A 25,710-nucleotide genomic window follows, 5' to 3' on the forward strand; every position below is an offset into this window, starting at 1 on the left:
TTATTATTATTATTATTATTATTAATATTATACATACAGTGGGTACGGAAAGTATTCAGACCCCCTTACATTTTTCACTCTTTGTTATATTGCAGCCATTTGCTAAAATCATTTAAGTTCATTTTTTTTCCTCATTAATGTACACACAGCACCCCATATTGCATACCATCTTGGAGTCCTTCAGGTGTTTTTTACCAAACTCCATGCGGGCTTTCATGTGTCTTGCACTGAGGAGAGGCTTCCGTTGGGCCACTCTGCCATAAAGCCCCGACTGGTGGAGGGCTGCAGTGATGGTTGACTTTTTTACAACTTTCTCCCATCTCCCGACTGCATCTCTGGAGCTCAGCCACAGTGATCTTTGGGTTCTTCTTTACCTCTCTCACCAAGGCTCTTCTCCCCCGATAGCTCAGTTTGGCCGGACGGCCAGCTCTAGGAAGGGTTCTGGTCATCCCAAACATCTTCCATTTAAGGATTATGGAGGCCACTGTGCTCTTAGGAACCTTAAGTGCAGCAGAATTTTTTTTGTAACCTTGGCCAGATCTGTGCCTTGCCACAATTCTGTCTCTGAGCTCTTCAGGCAGTTCCTTTGACCTCATGATTCTCATTTGCTCTGACATGCACTGTGAGCTGTAAGGTCTTATATAGACAGGTGTGTGGCTTTCCTAATCAAGTCCAATCAGTATAATCAAACACAGCTGGACTCAAATGAAGGTGTAGAACCATCTCAAGGATGATCAGAAGAAATGGACAGCACCTGAGTTAAATATATGAATGTCACAGTAGAGGGTCTGAATACTTAGGACCATGTGATATTTCAGTTTTTCTTTTTTAATAAATCTGCAAAAATGTCAACAATTCTGTGTTTTTCTGTCAATATGGGTAGCTGTGTGTACATTGTTATATTGCAGCCATTTGCTAAAATCATTTAAGTTATTTTTTTTTTTCCTCATCAAAGAATGAAAAATTTAAGGGGGTCTGAATACTTTCCGTACCCACTGTATATACATTTTTAATTTTGTAAATATTGTGTCAATATTATTATATTTACACTTGTAAGTTAACTTATTTTATTATTACATAAAATAAAATACATTTGTAATAACTTTAATTATTTTTATAATAAAATATATATTCTCCAGCCTTGTAACTGTAATCTGAATCTAGCAGGGGTGTGTCTATGTCTCAGTTCTGTTGTGAGTTCCCATGTGTTTGATATCAGCCCCTACATTAATAGCTTTTCAGTTTCAGATTTGAAATAATGTCTCTCTGTTTGTTTCTCCTGCATTTCATCTGTTATTTTTATCTGTGGGACAGGGGAAGTAGTGTATATGTCAGAACGTGGTGTCACTTTATCATGAGGGAATCCCTCTCAGTGGAGAACAACAACAACAATGATTTACTGAGGAGTCATACCCTGAGATGTAGCAAGCAGCATCTTAAGATGTCTTTATTTTTAGCTGTTTTCTACTTGCAGCTTGAATATGCTACTATAAATTTTGCCTGGTAATGAATGATTGATGGCTTTACTTGTTCTGTGTGACCACTGCAGCACAATTCCCCAAATATCAAAAGTATCAAATGGCTCAGCTGGCACGACTGTATCTGTTTACTCCATTATTAAACAGACATGAAAATGACATTGGTTCTTACAGTTTTGAGAGCACTTCTGGCTTTGCTGGTTTGTCTGGATCAGGTTGGGTAGTACTACAGAATCACTGAGCCCAAACAGTGAAGACCCAAGCGCCTCAAGACACCTCGCTGCAGAATATGCTAATGTAACTGAGGCCATCTAGTAAGAGCTAAGAAACCTCACTGTGCCGGTCTCAAGAGGTGCACTAGAGACTGCCGCTAGAGGCTGCGGTCTTTAGCGTCCTTGTTAGCGCGCCTGCCTCCCATGCCAGAGACACAGGTTCAAATCCTGCTTGGAGCGGTGAGGTCAAATAGAATGGAGGCCAGCTAGCTTTGCAAGTAAACCTCACTGCTCTGGTCACAAGAGATGCACTAGCAACTGACAGTAGAGACTGCAGTCTTTAGCGTCTTTGTTAGCACGTCCCCCTCCCATGCCAGAAATGCTGGTCTGAGCCTGAGGTTCATAAGTCTGAGGTTCAGACAAGCATTCAGAAGAGTCATTTTGTCTTAAAAAGCAGATATGAACACAGTAAAGTACAGTAAATAGTGAATTAATGACTGTCTGCTGCAGCTAATGTTTGGCTAATGAACTGTGTGTGATATACAGTACATGATTATGTGTAATCATTCATAACTAAACATTGCTTGTTATTTGTGATGTGAGCATCTCTGTGCAGTGGTGTTGATTATATTGTATGTAAAATAGTAAAAAAAACAAAAAAAAAAACAAAAAAAAAAAAACATTACCAGACACAAATGGCCCTACACACAGGTATTTGAGAGATGAGTGTCCTCGGCATCGTCTCCTGTGTGGATTTGTATACTGTTGGGAAAATTGTGCACAAAACATTATAACAGAAAAGTTATAGTAAGTGAAGCTACTTTATAGAACAAATAGCAAATATATTCTGGCTAGCTACACAAGCAATTTGGCAAATTTAGTTAAAATTTAAACTAAATTTAGTGGCAAATTTTTTTACTACCGTTCAAAAGTTTGGGTATGATTTTTTTTTTTTTAAAGGAAGTTACTTATGCTCAACAAGGTATAATTTATTTGATCAAAAATATTGTAATATTGTGGAATATTATTAAAGTTTAATATAACAGATTATTATTTTAATGTTTTAAAATTTTATTTATTCCAGTGATGGCAAAGCTGAATTTTCAGCATCATTACTCCAGTCATCAGTGTCACATGATCCTTCAGAAATCATTCTAATATGATGATTTGCTGCTCAAGAAACATTTTTTGTTTTTTGCTTAATAATATTTTTGTGGCAACCGTGATACTTTTTTCCAGGATTCTTTGATGAATAGAAAGTTCAAAAGAACAGAAATATTTTGTAACATTGTAAGAATCTTTGCTGTCAATTTAAAGGGATAGTTCACCCAAAAAAGAAAATTTGATGTTTATCTACTTACACCCAGCACATCCAAGATGTAGGTGACTTTGTTTCTTCAGTAGAACACAAATGATGATTTTTAACTCCAACCGTTGCCGTCTGTCAGTCAAATAATGCCAGTGGATGGGAACATCTACTATAAGAGTAAATAAAACTTGCATAGACAAATCCAAATTAAACCCTGCGGCTCGTGACGACACATTGATGTCGTGCGACAAACCGAACAGTATTTATATCATTTTTTAACTCTAATACACCACTATGTCCAACCGCGTGCAGCACTCGTTAGTAAAGTCTGATCGCGCTTTGACAACGGCAGTGATGTCTCGCTCTCATTGAAGTATATGCGTGAGACATCACTGCCGCTGTCAGAGCGCGATCAGACCAAACGAATCGAGTGATGAATGCAGTTGGACATAGTGGTGTATTAGAGGTAAAAAATGATGATGAGGTAGGACATCAATGTGTCGTCACGGGTTTAATTTGGACTTGTCTGTGCAAGTTTTATTTACTCTTATAGCAGAAGTTCCCATCCACTAGCATTATTTGACTGACAGACTGCAACGGTTGGAGTTAAAAATCATAATTTGTGTTCTACTGAAGAAACAAAGTCATCTACATCTTGAATGCGCTGGGGGTAAGCAGATAAACATCAAATTTTCATTTTTGGGTGAACTATCCCTTTAATGAATCCTTGCTGAATAAAAATATTAATTACTGTACTTTTGAATGGTAGTGTATATAAACTTATATTATTCGTTGCTGCTTTTATTACTTTTCAACCCAAAATGAAAATTCTGTCTTCATTTACATACCCTATTACTGTCCAAGCTTATGACTCTTTCTTCTGCAGAACACACACACACAAACAAAATTTTGATTAATATTTTTTTAACATTGATTGATTGCATGAAGATGCAATTTCTGTAGAGTTTCAAAAGAAAAAAGAAAGTCATAAAGGTTTGAAGGTTATGAAGGTGAGTAAATGATGACAGAATTTTCATTTTCGCTGAACTATCCCTTTAAATCTTCACTACTGTGTTGCTACTACCCAACACTGACTGGTGTATGAAGCATTTGTAATACTAATTAGCTTTGGTATTACTTTTGGTAATGTAGGGTATAATGTATTGTGAGAAAGATTTGTATCCATCAGTGTCATTTAGCGGATTAATTAAAACAAAAGCCTTACAGAAAGGGATGAAGGGAGAAAGGAGGAGGATAAGAAGCAGGAAGAAGGATGGGGTGGAAAGAATGTAAGACTGAGAGAGAGAGGGAATCACAGACATTAGTAATCATAAAGAAGGTGTCCCTGTCATGTCGTCCCCCCTCATCTCGTTAGCTAATGAACTCAGCTTACACGCTCTCTTGCACAGCCTCTGCTTTCACAGATCTGCTGGCACAGTCTGAAGTCAGCCCCAGGGACCTAAGCCCGTTCTAACATATGTTTCTAAGTGAATTACTTCTTATTACATCAACAGGTTGTGCACATTGTGGTGGACAGCATGTCAGGTCTTCATTTTACCCATGAGTACCTAATAGCAGACACACAAAGTACACACATACACCTCTGTGCTTCCTACTGGATTTTAACCAGGTTCAACTCTGGCCCAGGGGACAAATAAGGTCCATAAATTTTGTGATTTCAGCCCTTTTAAAATTCATTGAGTCTCAGAGGTGGCCCAAATAACGCCTATCATGCCAATGCTTTAGTTTGATTGAATTTCTATACTGTGAATCACTGAGGTCATATAGTATAGCTCTACAAGCTGATGTCGAGTAGACTACTGAGACTATGTGGCAATGGTAATGGAAATCCATAGCCAGTGCAGCGCAGACCAGACTGCCTCGCAGAGATGGCCACGCAGCATCTTCGTGGCAGACAGATTTGAAAGACGGAGGCCGAAGGCAGCTTGTTTCCAATCCAACTTTGACGCTTCTATAAATATTACTCAGACAACAGAAAATCTATTTGCTGAAGGCCACAGCCTTTAGATTTCTATTTCTGACCTTGACACTTTTGACCCTTCAGGAAAAACAGAGCTCTGTTCCTAAATCTAGGGTGAATTCCAAATGGCATTTTGCCTCCTTTAGGGACACTACAACAAGAAGACACAACTTGAAGGGTCATTCCAGAACAAAAGTGAGCAGCTGAATGCTTTTTGAAAAGGCTGCTAGCTAAGGGTACATGTGATGGTCACTTTTTTGAAGTAGTAATTTTGTCATTTATGATCACATGGTCTTAAATAGACAGATCATGTGTATCCTCAAAATTTATTGTGAAAATTTAGGTTATTATTCTTTCTTTTTTTTTTTTTTTGTTAGCTAGTGCCACATGAAAAGACAGTTCACAAATGGAAATAAATTGAAGATGCAATATTTGACATAATATATTGTTTTATAATATTTTGAGCAACAACCTACCTTCTGAGTAATGACATGATACACATAATCTTAAAAATACAACAAAAAAAGTATTAGGTACAATTGTTTATTGCACTGAACACTTTCATTCTATTCTTTCTATAAAAAGCTTAGTGAACAAATTGCAATGTAAATATTATGGCTAAATGCTGTGGATGCTTTTTTATAATAATTTTGTTTGATAAAATGTCGCTAATGTTTCTCTTTCACTTTCCTGCAGGACTACACATTGACCATGTATTTCCAGCAGTATTGGAGGGACAAGCGGCTAGCATATTCTGGAATCCCTCTGAATCTTACCCTAGACAACCGGGTAGCTGACCAACTCTGGGTTCCTGACACATATTTCCTAAATGACAAGAAGTCTTTTGTCCACGGTGTCACGGTGAAGAACCGCATGATCCGATTGCACCCAGATGGCACAGTTCTTTATGGATTAAGGTGAGCACTGATAACATAACTACAATAAAGTACTGTAATAGTCTAGTTAACAATTATTTGTATGTATAGCATATTTAATGAATTTGATATTATTTAAACTCCTGGAACCTTATCAGTTTGACAAAATGTTCTATATCAAAGTGCCATGGGAAGTCAGACTAACTTTACATAACATTCTTATGTTTTATTTCCTACTCCTTAACAGCTCTGCAGATGTAAAGATATTGGTACTGGATATTGGATATGTGTACTTGCTAGTTTTGGTTATGGGGGGGTAACCTAATTAAATTAAAATTAACATAAAACTATTAATTTAACTATATTTTAATTAATAAAATGTAATCAATTGTAAATTAATTCATTTTTTAATCCAAAATTGTCATTCAAAATGTTTTTCACACGCTACTTTTTATATAATTTGTTCGTATTTGAAATTTTAACTATTGAGGGAAGATTATGACAGTACATAGCCTCAGCGAACAAACCGATCATCAGAGCATGCCCTTTTTTGGTCAGTGCACTTGTCTACTAAATTACATAAGTGCTAATGTGTGCCTTTATCTTGTTAAAACCCTTTAGTGTTATCAGAGTCTGATGAGCTGCATTGCTTGTTCCCATGCGGAAGAGTGTGGGTATGATTCCTTCATCCTGTGTACCAGCTGGAATGCACTATGAGCCAGTTACCGTAGCCTAATTTAGCTTTTCGTTTCGTTCCAAATGAGATCCCGTGGACTAATGCTGCCATATGCTAATGAATGGTTCTTGCTTATAAAGTTTATTGAACCATTTCCGTCCTTTCATGATTTATCTCCTTGTGCTCAAATGTAACATTAGCAATCCATTGAACATCATTTTACAGTTCATCTTGGTAGTTCCCAAGCCATATAATACACATACTGTAGTTTGACAAAGCGATAGTGTGGATGGAGGGCTTTTATTTGTTTGCCTGAGCTGGGTGCCATTAAAGAAAGAAGAGCTTGCATATTTATGGTAAGGCATTTGAGTGTGCTCTCATTAAAATGACTCTGAAGACTGAATGAAGACACTGAGCTTCCTCTTTAATTAACCCTCTCTAGGAAGGAAGGACCTCTGAAACATAGTAACAACCCACTCTAAAGCAATGTTATATGCTCATATGTCAAAATGCTTATTTGTGGTGATCCTTAAATCTAAATTGAGGGAGATTACAATACAGATGCAATACAGAGACAAAAAATGTGGAATGAATCCTTTAGTATGTTGTATTTAGTATGAGCCAAGAAGATCCGTTGTACATTAACATTAGCAATGCATAAAAAACGGTTTAAGGTGCGGTCACATTATCAACATTTTGGCACAGTTTTGCAGACAAAAATGGCCCATTGTCTCTTGTCAATAGTGTAGCAATGTATGAAGCACATCTCACACAGAAGTAACTTTCAAACCAAGATTTCTGTTGGTCAATGACTGAAGCTAAATCTGCCTGGGGAAATCTCTCCCAAAATGCCCTCACCCAAAATGCTGAATCGCATGAATTCCTGTTGAAATGACTGGATTTCGCCTGACGAAAATTCGCATAACAATGGTGACCGCACCTTAAGTCATGATGCTTTTCCAGGGCCATAGCTTAAATTTACAGAGCCTGGGACCAAAAAATGAATCTCCTAGTACCTCCCATGTTTGAAAACCCCTGCCATTGAGGACCTTAGTGAGACCCCCTTGGTTGTACCCCCGACCACAGCACTGCAATTGTCCAGGATTGAATATGATTTTCCACTTATGATATGCTTATTTCAAATGTTACCAGGAAAATAAATCAATACCTGGATGGTATTATTACCTGGCTGAGAAACCAAACCTCACTTTAAATGTTCATTGATATTGACTCACAAAAACATTTGTCGTCACATTTTAGTGTAAGCTTACACTTGTAAAGTATCATGATGAATGGGGTTATATGATGAATGGGGTTATATGCCTTCCTTGAGCTTACTTGGCAACTTGCAGTACCACTAATCAGTACCCACTTTTATGGGCCAAAAACCACATTTTCATATATTCAAAGCTGCACTATTTGTTCATGTCCACTGATGCATATGCATACTTTGTGCTATATTTGGTTCAAAAGCCTTTTGAAGGGCAGGAGGAGCCATATTTTAATTTGTTCCATCTTACTCATCCTGTTTACGAAGAGATCCACAAAAGTTTTGCAGTGCTGCTATATATTACTGTTGAAGAGCTGCGAGCACCTGAATGTATAGAATTGTGGCTTTGATTTTTCTGTGACCTGTTTGTGTGTTTCTGTGTTTCTAGAATCACCACCACTGCCGCTTGCATGATGGATCTGAGAAGGTATCCATTAGATGAACAGAACTGCACTCTGGAGATAGAGAGTTGTAAGTGTTCTCTCTCCTCACTCATTTACACACACCCTGCTGCAAAGACCAGCATACATTACCACACTGTTCCTAGCTGGTTTATACTAGTCAGTGCTAGTTTGTTGCTTTTCTCACTGGTGAGCCAGCATAGCCACCAATAATAAAACTAAAATAAAAATGTACAGTATTATTGAATATAATGTTGTATTTTACTGCTGTATTGCCTAAAATAATAATAATAAATGTTTACCCTTTGAAAATTCAACTTCAAGTTTTGAATAGAAAATATTGTATGAACATATCCATTATGCCATATACATTTAAAAGTTTGGGGTCAGTAAGATTTTTTAATGTTTATGAAAAATTGTATTTATTTTATTATTCTTTTATTTTTTCAAAAATAAAAGTGTACATTTAATAATAATAATAATAACAAAAAATCTTACTGAGCCCAAACTTTTAACATAGTTTAGCTCAAAATGAAACCTTTTTAATAGGATTATTAGGTAGTTTTTTGTTATTTTTAGCAGGTTAATTATAAGTAATAAATAATTAAATTAATGCAAAATTAATTTAGCTTATAGCAGATTAACTGAAAACAGAAAAAAAAGGAAATATTTTATTGTTTTTTTTTTTCATTATTACTTATTTTTATGATTAAGACAAATGATCAGGCTATATAGTTGGATTTTCATCTCCAATCTTAAATCTTGCATGACACCTGTGATTGTTAGTAAACTTCTGTTGACAGAAATATTGTGTTTTGTTTATGCTCATTAAACTGCATTTAAGCAATCAGCTCTCTCTCTGGACCATCAATTTTAATTACATCACTTCTTCAACATCTAGTTATTCAGTTTAGTTGTAACCAAACTTTCAGTTTAGTAAAAACCAAACTTTAAGTGTACGCAGTGCTTCATGCACACTAATAAAACCACCTAGCTCATTATGGTTTACAAACACAGCAATGCTGGTATGAAATAGAGCGGTCTGTGTCACAGTGGGAAGTCTGACCCCTAACAGCTCTCCACACAAAACAGATGCTCATATGCATGATTATGCTAACAATGCACTTGTGCTGACTTTTTTTTTTCTTTTCAGCATATGTTACACATACCAATTATGGAAAAGAAATGCTATTTCCAGGAACCGCATTGTTATAATTGTAAAAGAGGAAAAGTTGTAGTTTTTTTAAAAAAGAACAAGCATTGTTTTTTCAACATAATTTGGAGTTGCTTTGATTAGTGAGTTGAAAGAAAGGGACCAAGATTCAGTAATAGGGCTATGTATACTAATATAATATACTATATATTATATTATAAGTAAATCTCTCAATAAAACATTATTTGTGATCTGATATTTACTATGGCCCAGTAATTTATATTTTACTCTTTGACAAATTTGATTTATGTTTTTCCTGTAGACGGATACACAACAGATGACATTGAGTTTTACTGGAAGGGAGGAGACAACGCAGTTACCGGTGTGGCACGTATCGAGCTCCCACAGTTCTCCATCGTGGACTACAAACTTGTGTCCAGAAATGTTGTCTTTTCCACAGGTAAAGTAGCAAGACATGCTGAAATTATAACCAGTAAGACTAAAAACACTTTGTATGAATGCATTTTAATTTCAAAATATTTTCTTTGTACTAGACTTAGAAGTTGACTATTATTTGTCTGCTTGAATAACCCTATATTTGCAACCTTGTGGTCATGACCCCTTAAAGGATTAGTTCACTTTTGAATGAAAATTTCCTGATAATTTACTCACCCCCATGCCATCCAAGATGGTCATGTATTTCTTTCTGTAGTTGAAAAGAAATTAAGGTTTTTGAGGAAAATATAGCAGTGTTTTTGTCCATATAGTGGACTTCAGTGGGGTTCTCCGGGTGGATGGTCCAAATTGTAGTTTCAGTGCAGCTTCAAAGGGCTCTACACGGTATACAGGGTCTACAGGAATAAGGGTCTTGTCAAGCGAAATGATTGGTCATATTAAAAAAAAAAATAAATAAAAATGTATATACTTTTTTACCACAAATGCTCGTATTGAGCTGCTCTGTGACGCGCGATGCATTACATTGAAGGTCACGTGTGACGTAGGCGGAAGTACTGGGGTAGGGCGAAAAACTTCATCTAATTTGGTAAAGTGCATTTTGGCTTAATCGTTGCACTATTGCTTTATAGACACTGGATCAGTATTTTGGCTATGTCACGGATCGCAGAGCTAGTGCAAGACGAGCATTTGTGGTTAAAAAGTATAATTTCGTTAATCGTTTCGCTAGATAAGACCCTTATTCCTCATCTGGGATCACGTAAAGCCCTTTGAAGCTGCACTGAAAGTGCAATTTAGAACTTCCACCTGGTGAGCCCCACTGAAGTCCACTATATGGTATATTTTCCTCAAAAACCTTAATTTCTTTTCGACTGACGAAAGAAAGACATAAACATCTTGGATGACGTGGGGGTGAGTAACAAAGCATAAGCTGCACATAGCAAAGCTGTAAGCTGCACCTTTATATTAATACAGTAAGTTGATTCTCTTGTGCTTAAAATATTACTGAATGTAAAATGTCTACAATATAACCTGAATTCAAAAAGTGAACTCACTGTATCTGCTCCTGTGCATCCTGGCAGGCATTTTATTGTACCGTAAAATGTGGCTCCGAGTCTAGGAACTGTTTGCTAGCGCTTATTCTTTAGTACGATTATATATTATTATATACCAAATATATTGTGCAAGGCAGGTTTCAGCATACTTGTTTGCATCATTAATTAATTAATTAAAATGTATAGCTTAGATCTCAGATATGGATATGGGTGCAAGGCCTCAGTAAGTTTGCTACCAAAAGTCTGAAGTCTATCCGCATAAAACATTAGTCTAGAATAATGGTGTTCGTACATCTGATCAAGCTGAATTTAACCAAGTAGATTTACAGCACAGAAAATTGATGAACTGTACAGAACATGCCTTTTTTTTTTCTTTTGTAAAGTTTTTTTCGTTGTCCTGTTTTCTGCCCATGCCCTCATGAGATTGATATTTCCATGTATCGCTTATTTGAAAAGCTGCCTAATTAGGACTTGTGCATCAGATATTTTTCTTCCTCATGATAGAACAGACCAGTAATAATGGAGGAGCAATTACCACTCTATTTTCTCAAGCTTCTAAAGAGAAGAGCTGAGATGGAAGGGGAAAGAAAGTGAGAGATGGAGTCAGAGAGGGGAAAAAACAGCCACTTGATACAAACCATCACATATTCATGAGGTAGAAGACCCACTGCATAAATTATTCTCTTCTAAAACTGAGGCATTCATAGAGGCAGTGCTGTACTGATTATTCCCCACCCTGAATTAATGATACATAGAAAGAGACTGGCTATCTGTATGATTATGGGAATCATGAAGTCGTGAATGAGAGGATATGATTATATTGCTGATGCCATGATGAGCTTTTTCTTGGAGGAAAAACAAACAAACACTTTGGGTCAAAATTGTGTATAGTAGAGACTAACTGACCCATGCTAACCAGCCTAACCTTGACCATCCCAACATTAACTCTTATTCACTGTAAAAAAAAAAATTGTTGATTTAACTTAAAAAAGTAAGTTACCTGGTTGCCTTAAAATTTTGAGTTCGTTGTTAATTAAAAACTTGAGTTAATGCAATGAAGACAATTGGTTTAATCAAGAGAAACTCAAAATATTACGTTATCTGAACCAAATTAATTATCTAAGTTGATTTGACAAAAGAAAAAATGTTGTGATAACATATCATGAAAATATTTTTACAGTGTAGGGTTAGTTCACCCAAAAAAGAAAATTCTGTCATCAGTTACTTTAATGTTGTTCCAAACCCATAAGACTTTTGTTCATCTACAAAACACAAATGAAGATATTTTAATGAAATCTGAGAGATTTCTGTCCCTGGATTTTAAGTCTTTCCACCCAAAAGCATTGATGGATCAAAATGTTGTAAAATAAATCCATACGTGTATAACTGTGCACATATGTTTGTGAATAAAAGCATAAATGAAATCAAAAATACTCAATATAAATGCTCTTATGGATTTCTTTTGCAATCTCTTTTATTAACATTTTGAAGCATCAGAGTTTTGGGTGAATAGACTTTAAATCCAGGGAGAGAAATCTCTCAGAAAAAAATCTTTATTTGTGTTCCGAAGATGAACAGAAATCTTGTGAAGAGACTGTATGCAGTAACATTAACATTAACCAACAGTGTGCGTTTATCTGTTTCTTTGACCAATAGAAGATAAGGGGAATGTTCACAAATCACACCAGTAATTAGTTTGAAGTATGTTGGTAGCGCGAGTTCATCACGTAGGTTACATGTTTTTTATAGATTGTGATGTGAGTACAGGTTGCATAATGTGCATCTGTAGGTTGTGTTATATTTGTGTAGGATGTGTGATTTATTCATAGCTTGTGTGCATGTTTGGGTATGTATGTGTATCTAGGCTGAATGCTTGTTAGTTGCTTTTTATTCTCTTCCATAAATAACTAAGCAGAGATTTCTCCACACATAAGCTGCATAGTTCATATCACTCTTGCTTATTTTTGCATCACGCCAGTATTATAAGGAAATGTTTCACCATGATGTGTAGATACCAGCCCCTTCTGTTCTTTGGATTGATGACAGAGTTGAAAACGGTTGAACAGTTGGACTCTACATTGAATATGGATTCGAACCCCTAACCCTAAAGGTCACAAAAAAAAAGTGATAGTCTTGATAGTGTGGATTCCTTTTGAAATGACTGGATTTTGTCCATGAAAATTAACCAAACAACTTTAAAAGTGACCGCACCTGAATTAAATCTCTTTACAAGCACATTTTCCTATAATATTTTGGGTCAAAAATGCACCTGAATTTTACAAAAATACTCCTGAAATTCTAAACGTGAGGGCAAAATTGCCTTTTTATGAAATATTTTCCTTTTGTAAGCATAAAAGATTGCTTGTTCTGACATAATTTGAAGTATGAATCGAATTGAATATGATCATATTTGATACAAAAATAGGACGGTACATTTTATACAGTATGTATTTAGAATAAATATGCCCTTATATATAAAAAATGCTGATTAAGAGCAATCCCATTGGGGTGAATATTGCGTCTTAAAGGTGCCCTAGAATCAAAAATTGAATTTACCTTGGCATAGTTGAATAACAAGAGTTCAGTACATGTAAATTACATAAAGTGAGTCTCAGGGTGTTTTCACACCTATGGATCGCTTGTTTTGTTCCGAAACAGGGACTAAATTTGTTACAATGTTGCTTTTTTTCTTGGTTCGGTTCGCTTTCACATGGCAAAATTTCAAAGCGTACCAAAATGCGTTAAGGTAAGTCACATGGGAGTAAAACTGTCCTCTTATTGGTCAGAATTTTCTCTGCGTCATCCATCAAAATAATGATTGACAAGTTCGCTCCATGAGTTTATTGTGGCTTTATTTGTAACTGTCGAGACACACACAAACACTTTATAAATGTAGCTCTCTCCCGCAGTTAATTCATATTTGCTGCGGCAAATTCAAACCCGCGCTCTTTCTCTCTCCATCTCTGGATTTCCCAGCGCTGTCTAGTAGGCGACCTGTTGTCCGTCTGTCGAGAGAGACCATTTGAATTTTATAATGAAGCAGAGCGGGAATTGAGACTTCGTCGGGACAGCATTCTCGCACGGAGAAGTGTAATTACACACCAGAGGCGATCGTTGGCTTTCAGATATTGTAAATAATGTGCTCACTCACAGAATCAGACATTACTGATTTTTATATCATATTTTCCGTTATGAAAATGATATAGTTTGGTTCGTTGGTCCGTTAACTGGGTCGATTGCTTTCACATCTCAAGCGAACCGCTCCAGAGTTCGTTTGAAAGCGTACCGAGACCACCTCTTCAAGCAGGTCTCGGTACGCTTGTTTGGTCCGCTTTTGGTGCGCACCCGAGTGCGATTGCTGCTTTCCCACCTGCCCAAACGAACCGCACCAAAGGGGCAAACGAACTCTGGTACGATTCAACCGAACTAAATGAGGCAGGTGTGAAAGCACCCTCAAACACCATTGTTTCCTCCTTCTTGTGTAAATCTCATTTGTTTAAAAGACCTCCGAAGAACAGGCGAATCTCAACATAACACCAACTGTTAAGTAACAGTCGGGATCATTAATATGCATGACCCCAATATTTGCATATGCCAGCCCATGTTCAAGGCATTAGACAAGGGCAGGCAGTATTAACGTCTGGATCTGTGCACAGCTGAATCATCAGACTAGGTAAGCAAGCAAGAACAATAGCGAAAAATGGCAGATAATAACTGACATGATCCATGATTACATGATATTTTTAGTGATATTTGTAAATTGTCTTTCTAAATGTTTTGTTAGCATGTTGCTAATGTACTGTTAAATGTGGTTAAAGTTACTATCGTTTCTTACTGTATTCACAGAGACAAGAGAGCCGTCGCTATTTTCATTTTTAAACACTTGCAGTCTGTATAATTCATAATCACAGCTTCATTCTTTATAAATCTCTCAAACAGTGTGTAATGTTAGCTTTAGCCACAGAGCACAGTATCAAACTCATTCAGAATCAAATGTAAACATCCAAATAAATACTATACTCACATGATCCGATGCATGCATGCAGTATGCATGATGAACATCTTGTAAAGATCCATTTGAGGTTTATATTAGCTGTGTGAACTTTGTTTATGCACTATATTGTAGTCGAGAGCTCGGAGGGCAGGGAGCACGCGATTTAAAGGGGCCGCAGCCTGAATCGGTGCATAGTTAATGATGCCCCAAAATAGGCAGTTAAAAAATTTGATTAAAAAAATCTATGGGGTATTTTGAGCTGAAACACATTCAGGGGACACCTTAGACTTATATTACATCTTGTAAAAACTAGTTCTATGGCACCTTTTATGTAAATGCTGTGTTGACATACAGTATTTCTATTTGAAACAGGAAGTTTAGACAGGATATTATTCTGTGGTAGGAGACAGTACATTCTCTATTTAGAGAGCATTTGATTGGGCAAACATCTATGTAGTGCATGAGTTAATAATATTGTTTTCCAATTTCCCTGTAAATTTTAAATGTTTATTATTATGTATTTGTATATTTTGCAAATCTCTGAAATGTGCTAGCAGGTAGAAGGCTTCAAAACTAATAGACTTGGACTACAAGCCATAATAGTTCAGTTTTGATTTCATAAGGGACTTTAACATTTAATATTTGCTCTATTTCATTCTCTTTCTTGTCTCCTTTCATACTGTGGTGTTTGTGCTCAAGGCTAAGCTACACAAAACCACAGATTTTTTTTTTTTTTTTTTCCACGCTTGCTTGTTGCCATAGCAACAAAAGCTACCCATGCTGCCAATGTTACTGATGTAAAATGTAAAGAATGTCTCCAAAGCTGCTGCTTCTCTCTCTCTTGTGTCTCCCTATTTACTTTTTTCCTCACAGTTTTTGCTTCTCTTTTTTTTTTTTTTTTTTTTTTTTTTCGTTCCCTTTAAGTATCTTTCTCATTTCCTTAACAGGTGCCTATCCTCGACTATCTTTGAGCTTCAAGTTAAAAAGAAACATCGGCTATTTCATCCTGCAGACCTACATGCCCTCAATCCTGATCACCATCCTGTCCTGGGTCTCCTTCTGGATCAACTATGATGCCTCAGCAGCCAGAGTGGCATTAGGTACACTATTTATTCATTAGCATGTATTGTATGCATCTGACAGGATGTAAGTCCTCTATCGTTTCCACTGTGGAAGTGCATGCTTTATTTAGCAGCACATTGTTGGATGTTCCAATAACTAGAATGCCAACATTCAATATTCTGTTTGAATTGTAACTTTTTCTGTACACACTCCAGGTCTCCTTAGAGTCCTCACCCTCCCTTTGGTTTACTTTTTCTTGGATCTTGCCTCCAGACAAACACAGACTCACACATATACACTCAGACACATACACAGACCGATATTGTAGGGGCGCATGCATCATTTAACAAGGAGCAGGTAGCCACAAACCCATTGCTTCTGACACACTACAGCGACTGCTCACAGAGGGAGACAGTTCTCAGTGTGTGTGTCTTTGCTCTGATGTTGTTATTCCAGAATGAGGAGTGACTCAGTTTGCCCGAAAGGCTACAGAACCTCTGCAGCTGCAGTGAGTCGCAGGACATAAAAGCTGTGTTTCAAAACCCAGCATAAACACACTCCCGTTCCCGAAATTTTGCCCACATTTTAGGGAATGTTCCTGGAGCCAAAAACCTGAGCAATATAATAAGAATTTACTGCTTGTTTACATTTATGTAGTATAAAATATTTGTGTGTGTCATGTATTTTTATACTTGTTAGAGCATCACAGTTGTGTGTCAAGTGTCCTGTGCATTCAGCATTTCCATCACAGTAATACAATTTTAAAATGTATTAATATAGAAACTAATTTTGTACTAATATTTTTTTTATATATATTTTTTAAAAATGTTTATTTAAAAACAATACTGATCTCAACTTTTGAACGGTGTATATAGTATCATTTAATGATAGCATACAGTTGACAGCATAAATGAGTACACCCCCTCTGAAACTTATGAAAGTCAGCAATTACTCAGTTACTTAGAAGACATGTTAGGTTTCTTTAGAGATGTAATGTTCCAGCAAGTCTGCTTAATCAATTACCAAAGAAGCATGTCAAAATTATTCAGGAAAATAAGATTTTCTTATCAAAATTATAAAATTTGTAGCAGAAATGAGTACACCCTCCTAAAAATTACTGAATAAAATGAAATAAAAATTTTCTGGTGACAATGTTTGATCAACAGGTAAGTATGTTGAACCAAAACATTTAAAGAGAAGTAATTTCTTGACAATTAAAAGTGTTCTATATCCCACTGAATCATTCTCAGACTTAATGCTGACAACAATGAAACCACTTGGGAGAGAACTGTCAGGAGACTTATTTCTGAGCACAAAAGAGGACAGTGGTACAAGAAGATTAATCATTAAAAACTAAATCATTGTTTTAAGTGTGAAAATATAGCACAAGTAACACAGAAATTCAAAAACAATAGACTTGTGACAAGGCCCCTGAAATAATCAGGCCTTCATCTTAAGCTTTCATTTAGTGATGAGGGATTTTTTTGCTAGACAAAGAGCAGGAGAAATGCCAAGCGAGTGTCTCAGAGCCAGCAAAAGCTATGAAAAGAGTGACTGTTTATCTCACATAGTAAGATGCAGCCTGCAGAAATGACATGCGTGGTTGTTGTTCTCACTGGAACTACCTACTGTAGCCAAAGCACAATAAAGTCAGTTAGCCATTTCCAAAGCCCATATTTATGAAATTTAGATTCTGGGAATCAATACTCGGGTCTCATGAGACCAAATCAATCATTTTGGATCTAACAGCATTCAAAATGTTATGGTGTTGCTAGAGGAGGAGTACAGTGAGAAGTGCCTGGTTCCCACAGTAAAATTCAGTTGAAGTAAAGCTCTTATATAGGGATGTATGAGTGCTGAAGGTGTGAAGGAGTTGTGTTTTATCATTGCTGTCATGAATTCACACACCACTGTGTAATTTAATACACAAACTTGAAACAGAAGATGTTACTCTTTCATCATTCCCTGCATTGTTGGGCATTTTTTCAACATGATGATGAGGATATGCATTCTCCCAAGATGAAAAACCTTCTGGACATGTATTTCACCAAGTCTTAACACTCTTGAGCGCCTGTGGGGGATTCTGTAGAGACGAGTTGAGCAACACTCCCCATTAAAGATCAGGGCATTTAAGGAGCTCATCATCCAGGAGTTAAACAGGACAGATGTGACAATTTGTCATGAACTTGTACACTCCGTGCCAAGAAGGATCAGACCAGTATATTCAAAATTATGGAGGGCATACTAAGTACTAGAATATTATACATTTGTTGAATTAAATCTAGGGTGTACTCATTTCTGCAATCTGCAATCTGCTATTTTATGGTTATTAATGACATATATTTCTCAGTTTTTATTATGTATATGTTTAATAAATTTTAGTTTTGCATTCTTTGCATGAATTGTATTAGTGATCATAAAGAAAATACATCTTTTGTATTTGTTCAGAGGGGGTGTACTCATTTATGCTGTGCACTGTATATGTAATTGTAATTTGCCATGCTATTGAAATAGCTTTTATGCAGTTGACTATTTTGGTCATAAGGTTTACAATAAGGTTTCATTTGTTAACATTAGTTAATGTAATAACTAACATGAACTAACAATGAACAAAACATTTGTTACAGTATTTATTCATCTTTGTTAGTCAGCTGTTCATTATTTGTTCATGTTAGTTCACAGTGCATTAACTAATTTTAACAAACACAACTTTTCATTTTAATAATGTATTAGTAGATGTTTAAGTTAACATTAATTTAGATTAATAAATGCTGTAGAAATATTGTTCATTCTTAATTCATGTTAACTAAAGTAGTTAAGTAATATTAACTAATGAACCTTATTAAGTGTTACCACTACACTGTAAAAAATAAATCTGTAAAATAACGGAAAAAGTACTGGCAGCTCATTACCTGGACATTATACAGTAATTTTACAGGCATTTCTATGAACTCTAAAACATAACTCAATGAAGTGCAAAATTATAAATACTAGTAAAACACCTATAAAAAATTAAATACGGAAAGTTACGTTAAATTAATACAGTACATTGTGCCCTATTTTTATGGGGGGTTTTTTGTGTGTGTGTGTGTGTGTGTATTATTTATTGTTTGCTAGTAGTATTGCTACTCTAACTGCCTTTTTACCAAAAGCTATAGCTGAACTACTTTAAATTATGAGTAGCTTGTTCCATTTCAGTCAGGATGCTGCCCAGGAGCACCCTGCCTTTTTAGACAGTTGACAGCAGGGCAGCTTACTTGGTTGTGAAACAGAGCTACTGTGAGCGCCTTTTAAACTAAATTTCAGTCTCACTGCCTCCAGCCTGTGGACACCAGACTAGGAGCATGTGAGCTCGGATTTACAAAAGCTTCTACTGTAGTCTTTTATGCATGTACAAAATTATCATCTGGGCATTTTTAAATCACAGAGATAGATCACAGGGTGCAGTACAATATCTTTTTAATTACATGTTTAATGTGCGTGAGAGTGTGTTTGTTCATGCACCCAGGTGCAGCTCTTTGAGATGGATGTGATATGTTGGATATGGGCCTTCTTTAGGGAAATTGTCCTCATTAACCATGTTAAGCGGAGAAATGAGAACACTTTACACTGGGAGGGAAGAGTCTCCTGGGTCCCCCACACATATACCACCCATCTCACCTGCCTCTACGCATCATTACAAGGCCACCCCACCCCCGTCATTCTATTTTGTAGCTCTCTCTCTTTCTATTCCTCTTTTCTTTGTCTTTTTCTGCTGTCCTCCCACAGCCAGGCAGCCCAATGAAAACAAAGGGATCAATGTAGCTAGAAAACAATTACATTTAACTTCCATTTCAATCCCAAGGCATGCTGCAGCACAGATGAATCTCTGCCTTAAATGCCTCTGTCTCGCCACCTCCCACTGCCTTGCTGACTCCATCCATTCTCTGCAGCCACATCCGGCCGGCCCAGGCCTTATATCTCGCACTGCATTACTGCAGCACACTTAAGGACTTCCTTTCATTTCAGAAAGGAAGTTATCAAATGATGCAAGAAGCAAACATATCGAATGATGTGGATGATGTTTCATTGATGTCTTCCGATTGTTTTGCTGACGTGATCAGCCGTGTAGATATTTTCAGGGGAGATTATAATAAGATTTCAAGACTGGTTATTGACTAAAGCCCAGGATACACTGCAAGATTTTAGCAGTCCTATAAGATCATTACAAATCACAATGTGCGACATGGATCTATTAAACTTGGGTACGACATGCACATAGACTGTACGATGATGACGCCTGTTGACTCGTAGGCTACGATGCAAGTTTCTATAGAAGAATAAAATGTCATCAGCATGTGCAAGTGGTAAACAAAAAGACCATGTTGAATCACACTTTGGCAGTTGTAGAACTTGAGGTAAGCGGTTTTAAATTTTAGCGCCATGTCATGATTTTATATCGCATTTTCATTGGCTGCTCATTAGACGTAGGTCGAAGCAGCATATACACTGTGCAGTGATCATGCTGAATTTCTGACACTGTCAGAAAATGATCATAGGCTATCTTTGGTCGCAAGACCGGAAAAACGTCCTTCTCTGAACCTCTCTCACTGTATGACATAGGACCACCAATTAAGAGCCACGATCACAGAAATCGCCACGATTGTTTCACGATGACAGTCCTTCGTCTGGGACAGCCAAAAATCATGCGGTGTGTGCCGGGCTTAAAGCAAAGCACACTGTGAGTTACATTTATAATACTTTTGCATTGGAGTGTGGAGTGTGGCTCCATTCTGGTATGTAACAGCTACTTTTATGATTTATTCAATTCCCGTTTGATAAAATCATGTCCCATCCTACCTTTTTATTTCATATACATGCATAATTAACAGCTACTCAAAGATGTTAGTTTCCAAGATGGCTATTGAGTGTACTGGCTTGCCTAAAATGAACAGTTGAACAAAACGTGACCGTTCTGTCATTTACTCACCTCACGTCATTCAAAACCTGTATGTCCTTTTTTGCATGGAACACACACTTTTTTTTCTGTTTCAATGCAGTAACAATGAATGGATCAATTAAAATGAAGCTTTCTAAAATCATAAAGAACGCAAAATCACCATAAAAATATCTTAATAGTGGTCCATATGATTTGTGAGCTCTATTCTAAGTCTTCTGAATTCATACTATAGATTTATGTGGCAAAATCAGATTCTTAAACAAACCATTCTGAAAGGTTTTTACACTGAATCAACAGATTGACTGAACAGATTGGACTGAAAAGAAGAATTTATGAGTTGCTACATCTTGCATAAACTCTCATGAACACACCAGTGAGAGCCAGGACAGATGTCAGGATTTAACATATACATAATAGAAGCCACTTTAACCACTTTTAGGGACGTTTTTCCATTCCACTGCGCTACTTTTCCATTATTTTTTCTTTGTAAACACACGCTAGACGGATGTTTAACTATTGCGCTCGTGGTGTTCTAAAAATGCGGCACTCAGTTCAACTTTTTTTTAAGGTTTTATTTATTTTTTTTATTTTTTTTATACATGACCATAAGATACATATACAAAACTATACCATAAATTGCTGGGTACAAAAACAAGACAAATAAACAGATCTAGATTCTACACCCCCCACCCCCCCATGATGTTCTGCAAAAATTCACCTTTTGTACAATATAAGCCATAATGTACAGGTTTGGAATTACATGAAGTAATATAAAGTTTTCATTTTTGGGTGAACTATTTCTTTAAAGGAACTTTGACTAAACAAGTCTGGTCAAAGTGCTTGAAAGAACTCTGATATAGATCTTGAGCGGTTGCCGATGTTGTGCATTTCACTTTCAAAAGTCTAACTCAAAAGAACGACATCCCACACTATTCACTGCAGACAGGTCTATGTGAAGGTATATGTTTGTTCTGGTTAGGTAACTCCCCTGCGCTGAACTCTCTGTGCTGAGCTGAGTTTGATCCTCCCTTGCTGTGACCTGGTCATGCACAAATCAATGCAATGTGCTCCGTGTGCAGCCCTCTTCTTCACACCAGAATGCTGCTTTTGAGTTTATGTAAGCTAGGACAGGCATCCATCTGCCCACACATGTCCTCTCTCACTCTGGGGACTCAGGCCTTTACAGTGAACACACAGTGGGAGTGAAGTGCCAACCATTTTCTTTGATCTCTATGGTTGTTAAATTGTATTCTATGTTCTAATATTCAACTCTAGTAATAAAGCTTGTGAATAAAAGGTCTGAAAGAGTAGACATGCTAATTTTAGTTGAACTTGTGCAGTTCTGACAGCTCACCTTTTTCCAGGACATTTGTTGATGCTCTGTACACTTAATTCTGTCAGCTTATATGAATTTATGACAGACTGGTTATTTAATATAGAATAGCTTTTCCCAACCAAACTATTTAGCAATAGGTAGATTTTGTTATTTAGTTTTTTTTTTTTTAATTAATATTGTGAAAAAAAAAATAATAATAATAAATATAATATATAATATAATAAATATATTTATATTTATATAATAAAATAAATAAATAATAAATATTTATTGGTATATATTTTTTCATTTAAATCCCCCAAAAAATATGACACTGGCATAATGGCTGCTGAAAATTCTGCTTCACCATAACAGGAATAAATTCCATTTTAAACAAATTAAAATAGAAAACATTTATTTTAAATTGTCTAAATATGTCACAATATTTCTGTTTTTTTTTTGTTTTGTTTTTTTTGTTTTTTGTTTGTTTGTTTTGTTTTTTGCTTGTTTTGTTTTTTTGGACAAAATAAATGCAGCCTTGATGAAGATAAGAGAAAATAATAAAAATAATAAGAAAAAAATAAGAAAAAAATATTTGTAAAGTCTTTTCGTATAGTTACATGAACACATTCTACTAATTTATAAAGTAAGAAAGCAAAACAAACTGTATAAATTGTTTAGATGAATGTATATGTAGCCTATATAAAGACATCCAGACAAAGGTAGTACATGTCTTTTCTCAATTAATGATGCTATAGGCCTATTGAAGTCCAGTGCAATGAAAAATTTACTAGTTTCTTTTTTCTTCTTTTGGTCAGTGAAGGGCTTCTTGAGACTTACTGATGGGGCTGTGGGGATACATAAGACAAAAAAGGTGCTAGAATATGCATAATGTCAGTCAAAAACCATGAAAAGAATATTCACCTCATAATCCTGTACAGAAATCACTTTATTCAGTGGGAAACCTGTTCACTGCAGCATTAGGGTGAACACTAAATTATTAAAGCCATTTAAATAGTCAAGAGACAAGAGAAAATAAGAAAAGCATGTACGTTCTTTTAAAATACACTGTCTGAGATGTTCTGGGCAGTCAAAGTCACGGTCACAAAGTGCCTGGATTGTAATTTAAGGAATTCTGCTAAATGTAACTTTAAATGTTAATGTGATGCTGCTCAGGGAAGAAACTAGGACGTGGCTGCTTTGCAGTCAGTCGACGAGACCCTTTTCTCGTTAACGATGTAACAGCATTCCTTAGGGAGTGTGAATGTGACGGAGACAAGGTCCCCTGTAAGGCATGCTGCCCTGCACTAATTACACTTTAATTAGAGGAAAAACCCAAAGTTACAGTGTGTAACTTTAGTGCTCGAGATCTAAGCTAAGATCAGGCTTGTCATAGTCAGGATGTACTCTCATCGCTTCCTCTGTGGAGAGAACTTCAAGTAGTTTTGCAGTGTGATTTGGGACAGCAGTTGGCAGTTTGTTTGAGAAATTAGCTCATCTATGATGGAGTCTTGCTGTGTTTGTTGTGGAAGAGGTTGGTCCTTTGCAGGGCAACAGAAATATTGACAGTTCCATTTCTTGCTCCAGTCAGGCATATTCACACTTAAGTCCCACCACAGCTACAGCAGAGTCAGCAACAAACATACTGATTTGAGTGGCAGCGTTAACCGCGAGCCGATGTTCGTAAAGCAGATTTATGTCTAATCTGAAAATGAGATTTGCAGAAAGGTAAAACTACTAAATATGCAGAGCAGCGGCTGAAAAAAGCACATGTTAAAGGGAAGGTTCTTCTAAAAAGATATTTTGATGAATGTTGGGGTCCAAACAACTTCAAACCTTATTTGATTGTATAGACAAAAAGACATTTTTCAAAACATATGTTTTGTATTTTTGTGTTCCTTTTATCCTCACATATGCCTTTGACATTGTTTGCATACTGACAGTAGTTTTTGTTTCTACATCAAAACCATTCATAAGGAAATCTTCTTGAAAGCATCGATAAGTTACATCAAGATTCAGTATGTCACAACTAGTCTCACTTTCAGACGGCACGTCCTCAGACCACCCACAGTCTGTTCACTGACCATCTGACTGATACATATTGCTCAAAAAACTGTAAAGCACTGGCAAGCTCCAATCTGATTGGCACTCAAGTTGTGGGAGTGCAAACATGCAGGGTTTTTTATCAGTCTGCCTGGAAACAAAGTCATGTTTACGGTTACTAGGTTGATAAAAGTGCTTTTGATCATTAAATAATCATTGGATTTGCCTATGTTGGTCAGGTTAATGGCATCAAATTAAAAAAAAAAAGAAAAAAAGTATATTCAGAGTTGTGTTATAGTATCAAGTAATAATATCAAGTAAAATATACAGTGGGTACGGAAAGTATTCAGACCCCCTTAAATTTTTCACTCTGTTATATTGTCCTGTCCCTGTCAGCTGAAATACACCCCCACAGCATGATGCTGCCACCACCATGCTTCACTGTTGGGACTGTATTGGACAGGTGATGAGCAGTGCCTGGTTTTCTCCACACATACCGGTTAGAATTAAGGCCAAAAAGTTCTATCTTGGTCTCATCAGACCAGAGAATCTTATTTCTCACCATCCTGGCAAACTCCATGCGGGCTTTCATATGTCTTACACTGAGGAGAGGCTTCCGTCGGGCCACTCTGCCATAAAGCTCCGACTGGTGGAGGGCTGCAGTGATGGTTGACTTTCTACAACTTTCTCCCATCTCCCGACTGCATCTCTGGAGCTCAGCCACAGTGATCTTTGGGTTGTTCTTTACCTCTCTCACTAAGGCTCTTCTCCCCCAATAGCTCAGTTTAGGAAGGGTTCTGGTTGTCCCAAACGTCTTCCATTTAAGGATTATGGAGGCCACTGTGCTCTTAGGAACCTTAAGTGCAGCAGAAATTTTTTTGTAACCTTGGCCAGATCTGTGCCTTGCCACAATTCTGTCTCTGAGCTCTTCATACAGTTCCTTTGACCTCATGATTCTCATTTGCTCTGACATGCACTGTGAGCTGTAAGGTCTTATATAGACAGGTGTGTGGCTATCCTAATCAAGTCCAATCAGTATAATCAAACACAGCTGGACTCAAATGAAGGTGTAGAACCATCTCAAGGATGATCAGAAGAAATGGACAGCACCTGAGTTAAATATATGAGTGTCACAGCAAAGGGTCTGAATACTTAGGACCATATAATATTTAAGTTTTTCTTTTTTAATAAATCTGCAAAAATGTCAACAATTCTTGTTTTTCTGTCAATATGGGGTGCTGTGTGTACATTAATGAGGGAAAAAAATTATTACTAATTAATAGTTTTAACTAAATATTTTGCAGCATTTTTTTAGTTAAACTGTACTTGTTTCTTGGGTGTACAAAAATTCTGATAATTTCTGCTATTCTTAGTGTCTCTACAAACATTTAACTATATCCTTTTCATGCCAGTTTGTTATTGCGGTATAGTCTATTTAAAAAAAAAAAAAAAAAACTCATCATTGGCCATCATTTCCCAAAGTTCACCATCACT

The 25,710-nt window shown here is 36.5% G+C and overlaps 1 protein-coding gene across 4 annotated transcripts in view; it reads left to right on the forward strand.

Annotated features, from left to right (window-relative positions):
• The window catches only part of gabrb3 (gamma-aminobutyric acid type A receptor subunit beta3), an 83,209-nt gene that overhangs the window by 46,099 nt on the left and 11,400 nt on the right, over nucleotides 1-25,710 (forward strand). For all 4 annotated transcript variants that reach the window (XM_067374828.1, XM_067374829.1, XM_067374827.1 and 1 more), the window contains 4 exons: nucleotides 5,677-5,897; nucleotides 8,190-8,272; nucleotides 9,678-9,815; nucleotides 15,805-15,957. In XM_067374828.1, the coding sequence (XP_067230929.1) occupies nucleotides 5,677-5,897; nucleotides 8,190-8,272; nucleotides 9,678-9,815; nucleotides 15,805-15,957 (595 nt within the window). The remainder of the gene's footprint in view (nucleotides 1-5,676; nucleotides 5,898-8,189; nucleotides 8,273-9,677; nucleotides 9,816-15,804; nucleotides 15,958-25,710) is intronic.

This window comes from Chanodichthys erythropterus, chromosome 21 (assembly GCF_024489055.1).
Source record: "Chanodichthys erythropterus isolate Z2021 chromosome 21, ASM2448905v1, whole genome shotgun sequence".
Classification (NCBI taxonomy): domain Eukaryota; kingdom Metazoa; phylum Chordata; class Actinopteri; order Cypriniformes; family Xenocyprididae; genus Chanodichthys; species Chanodichthys erythropterus.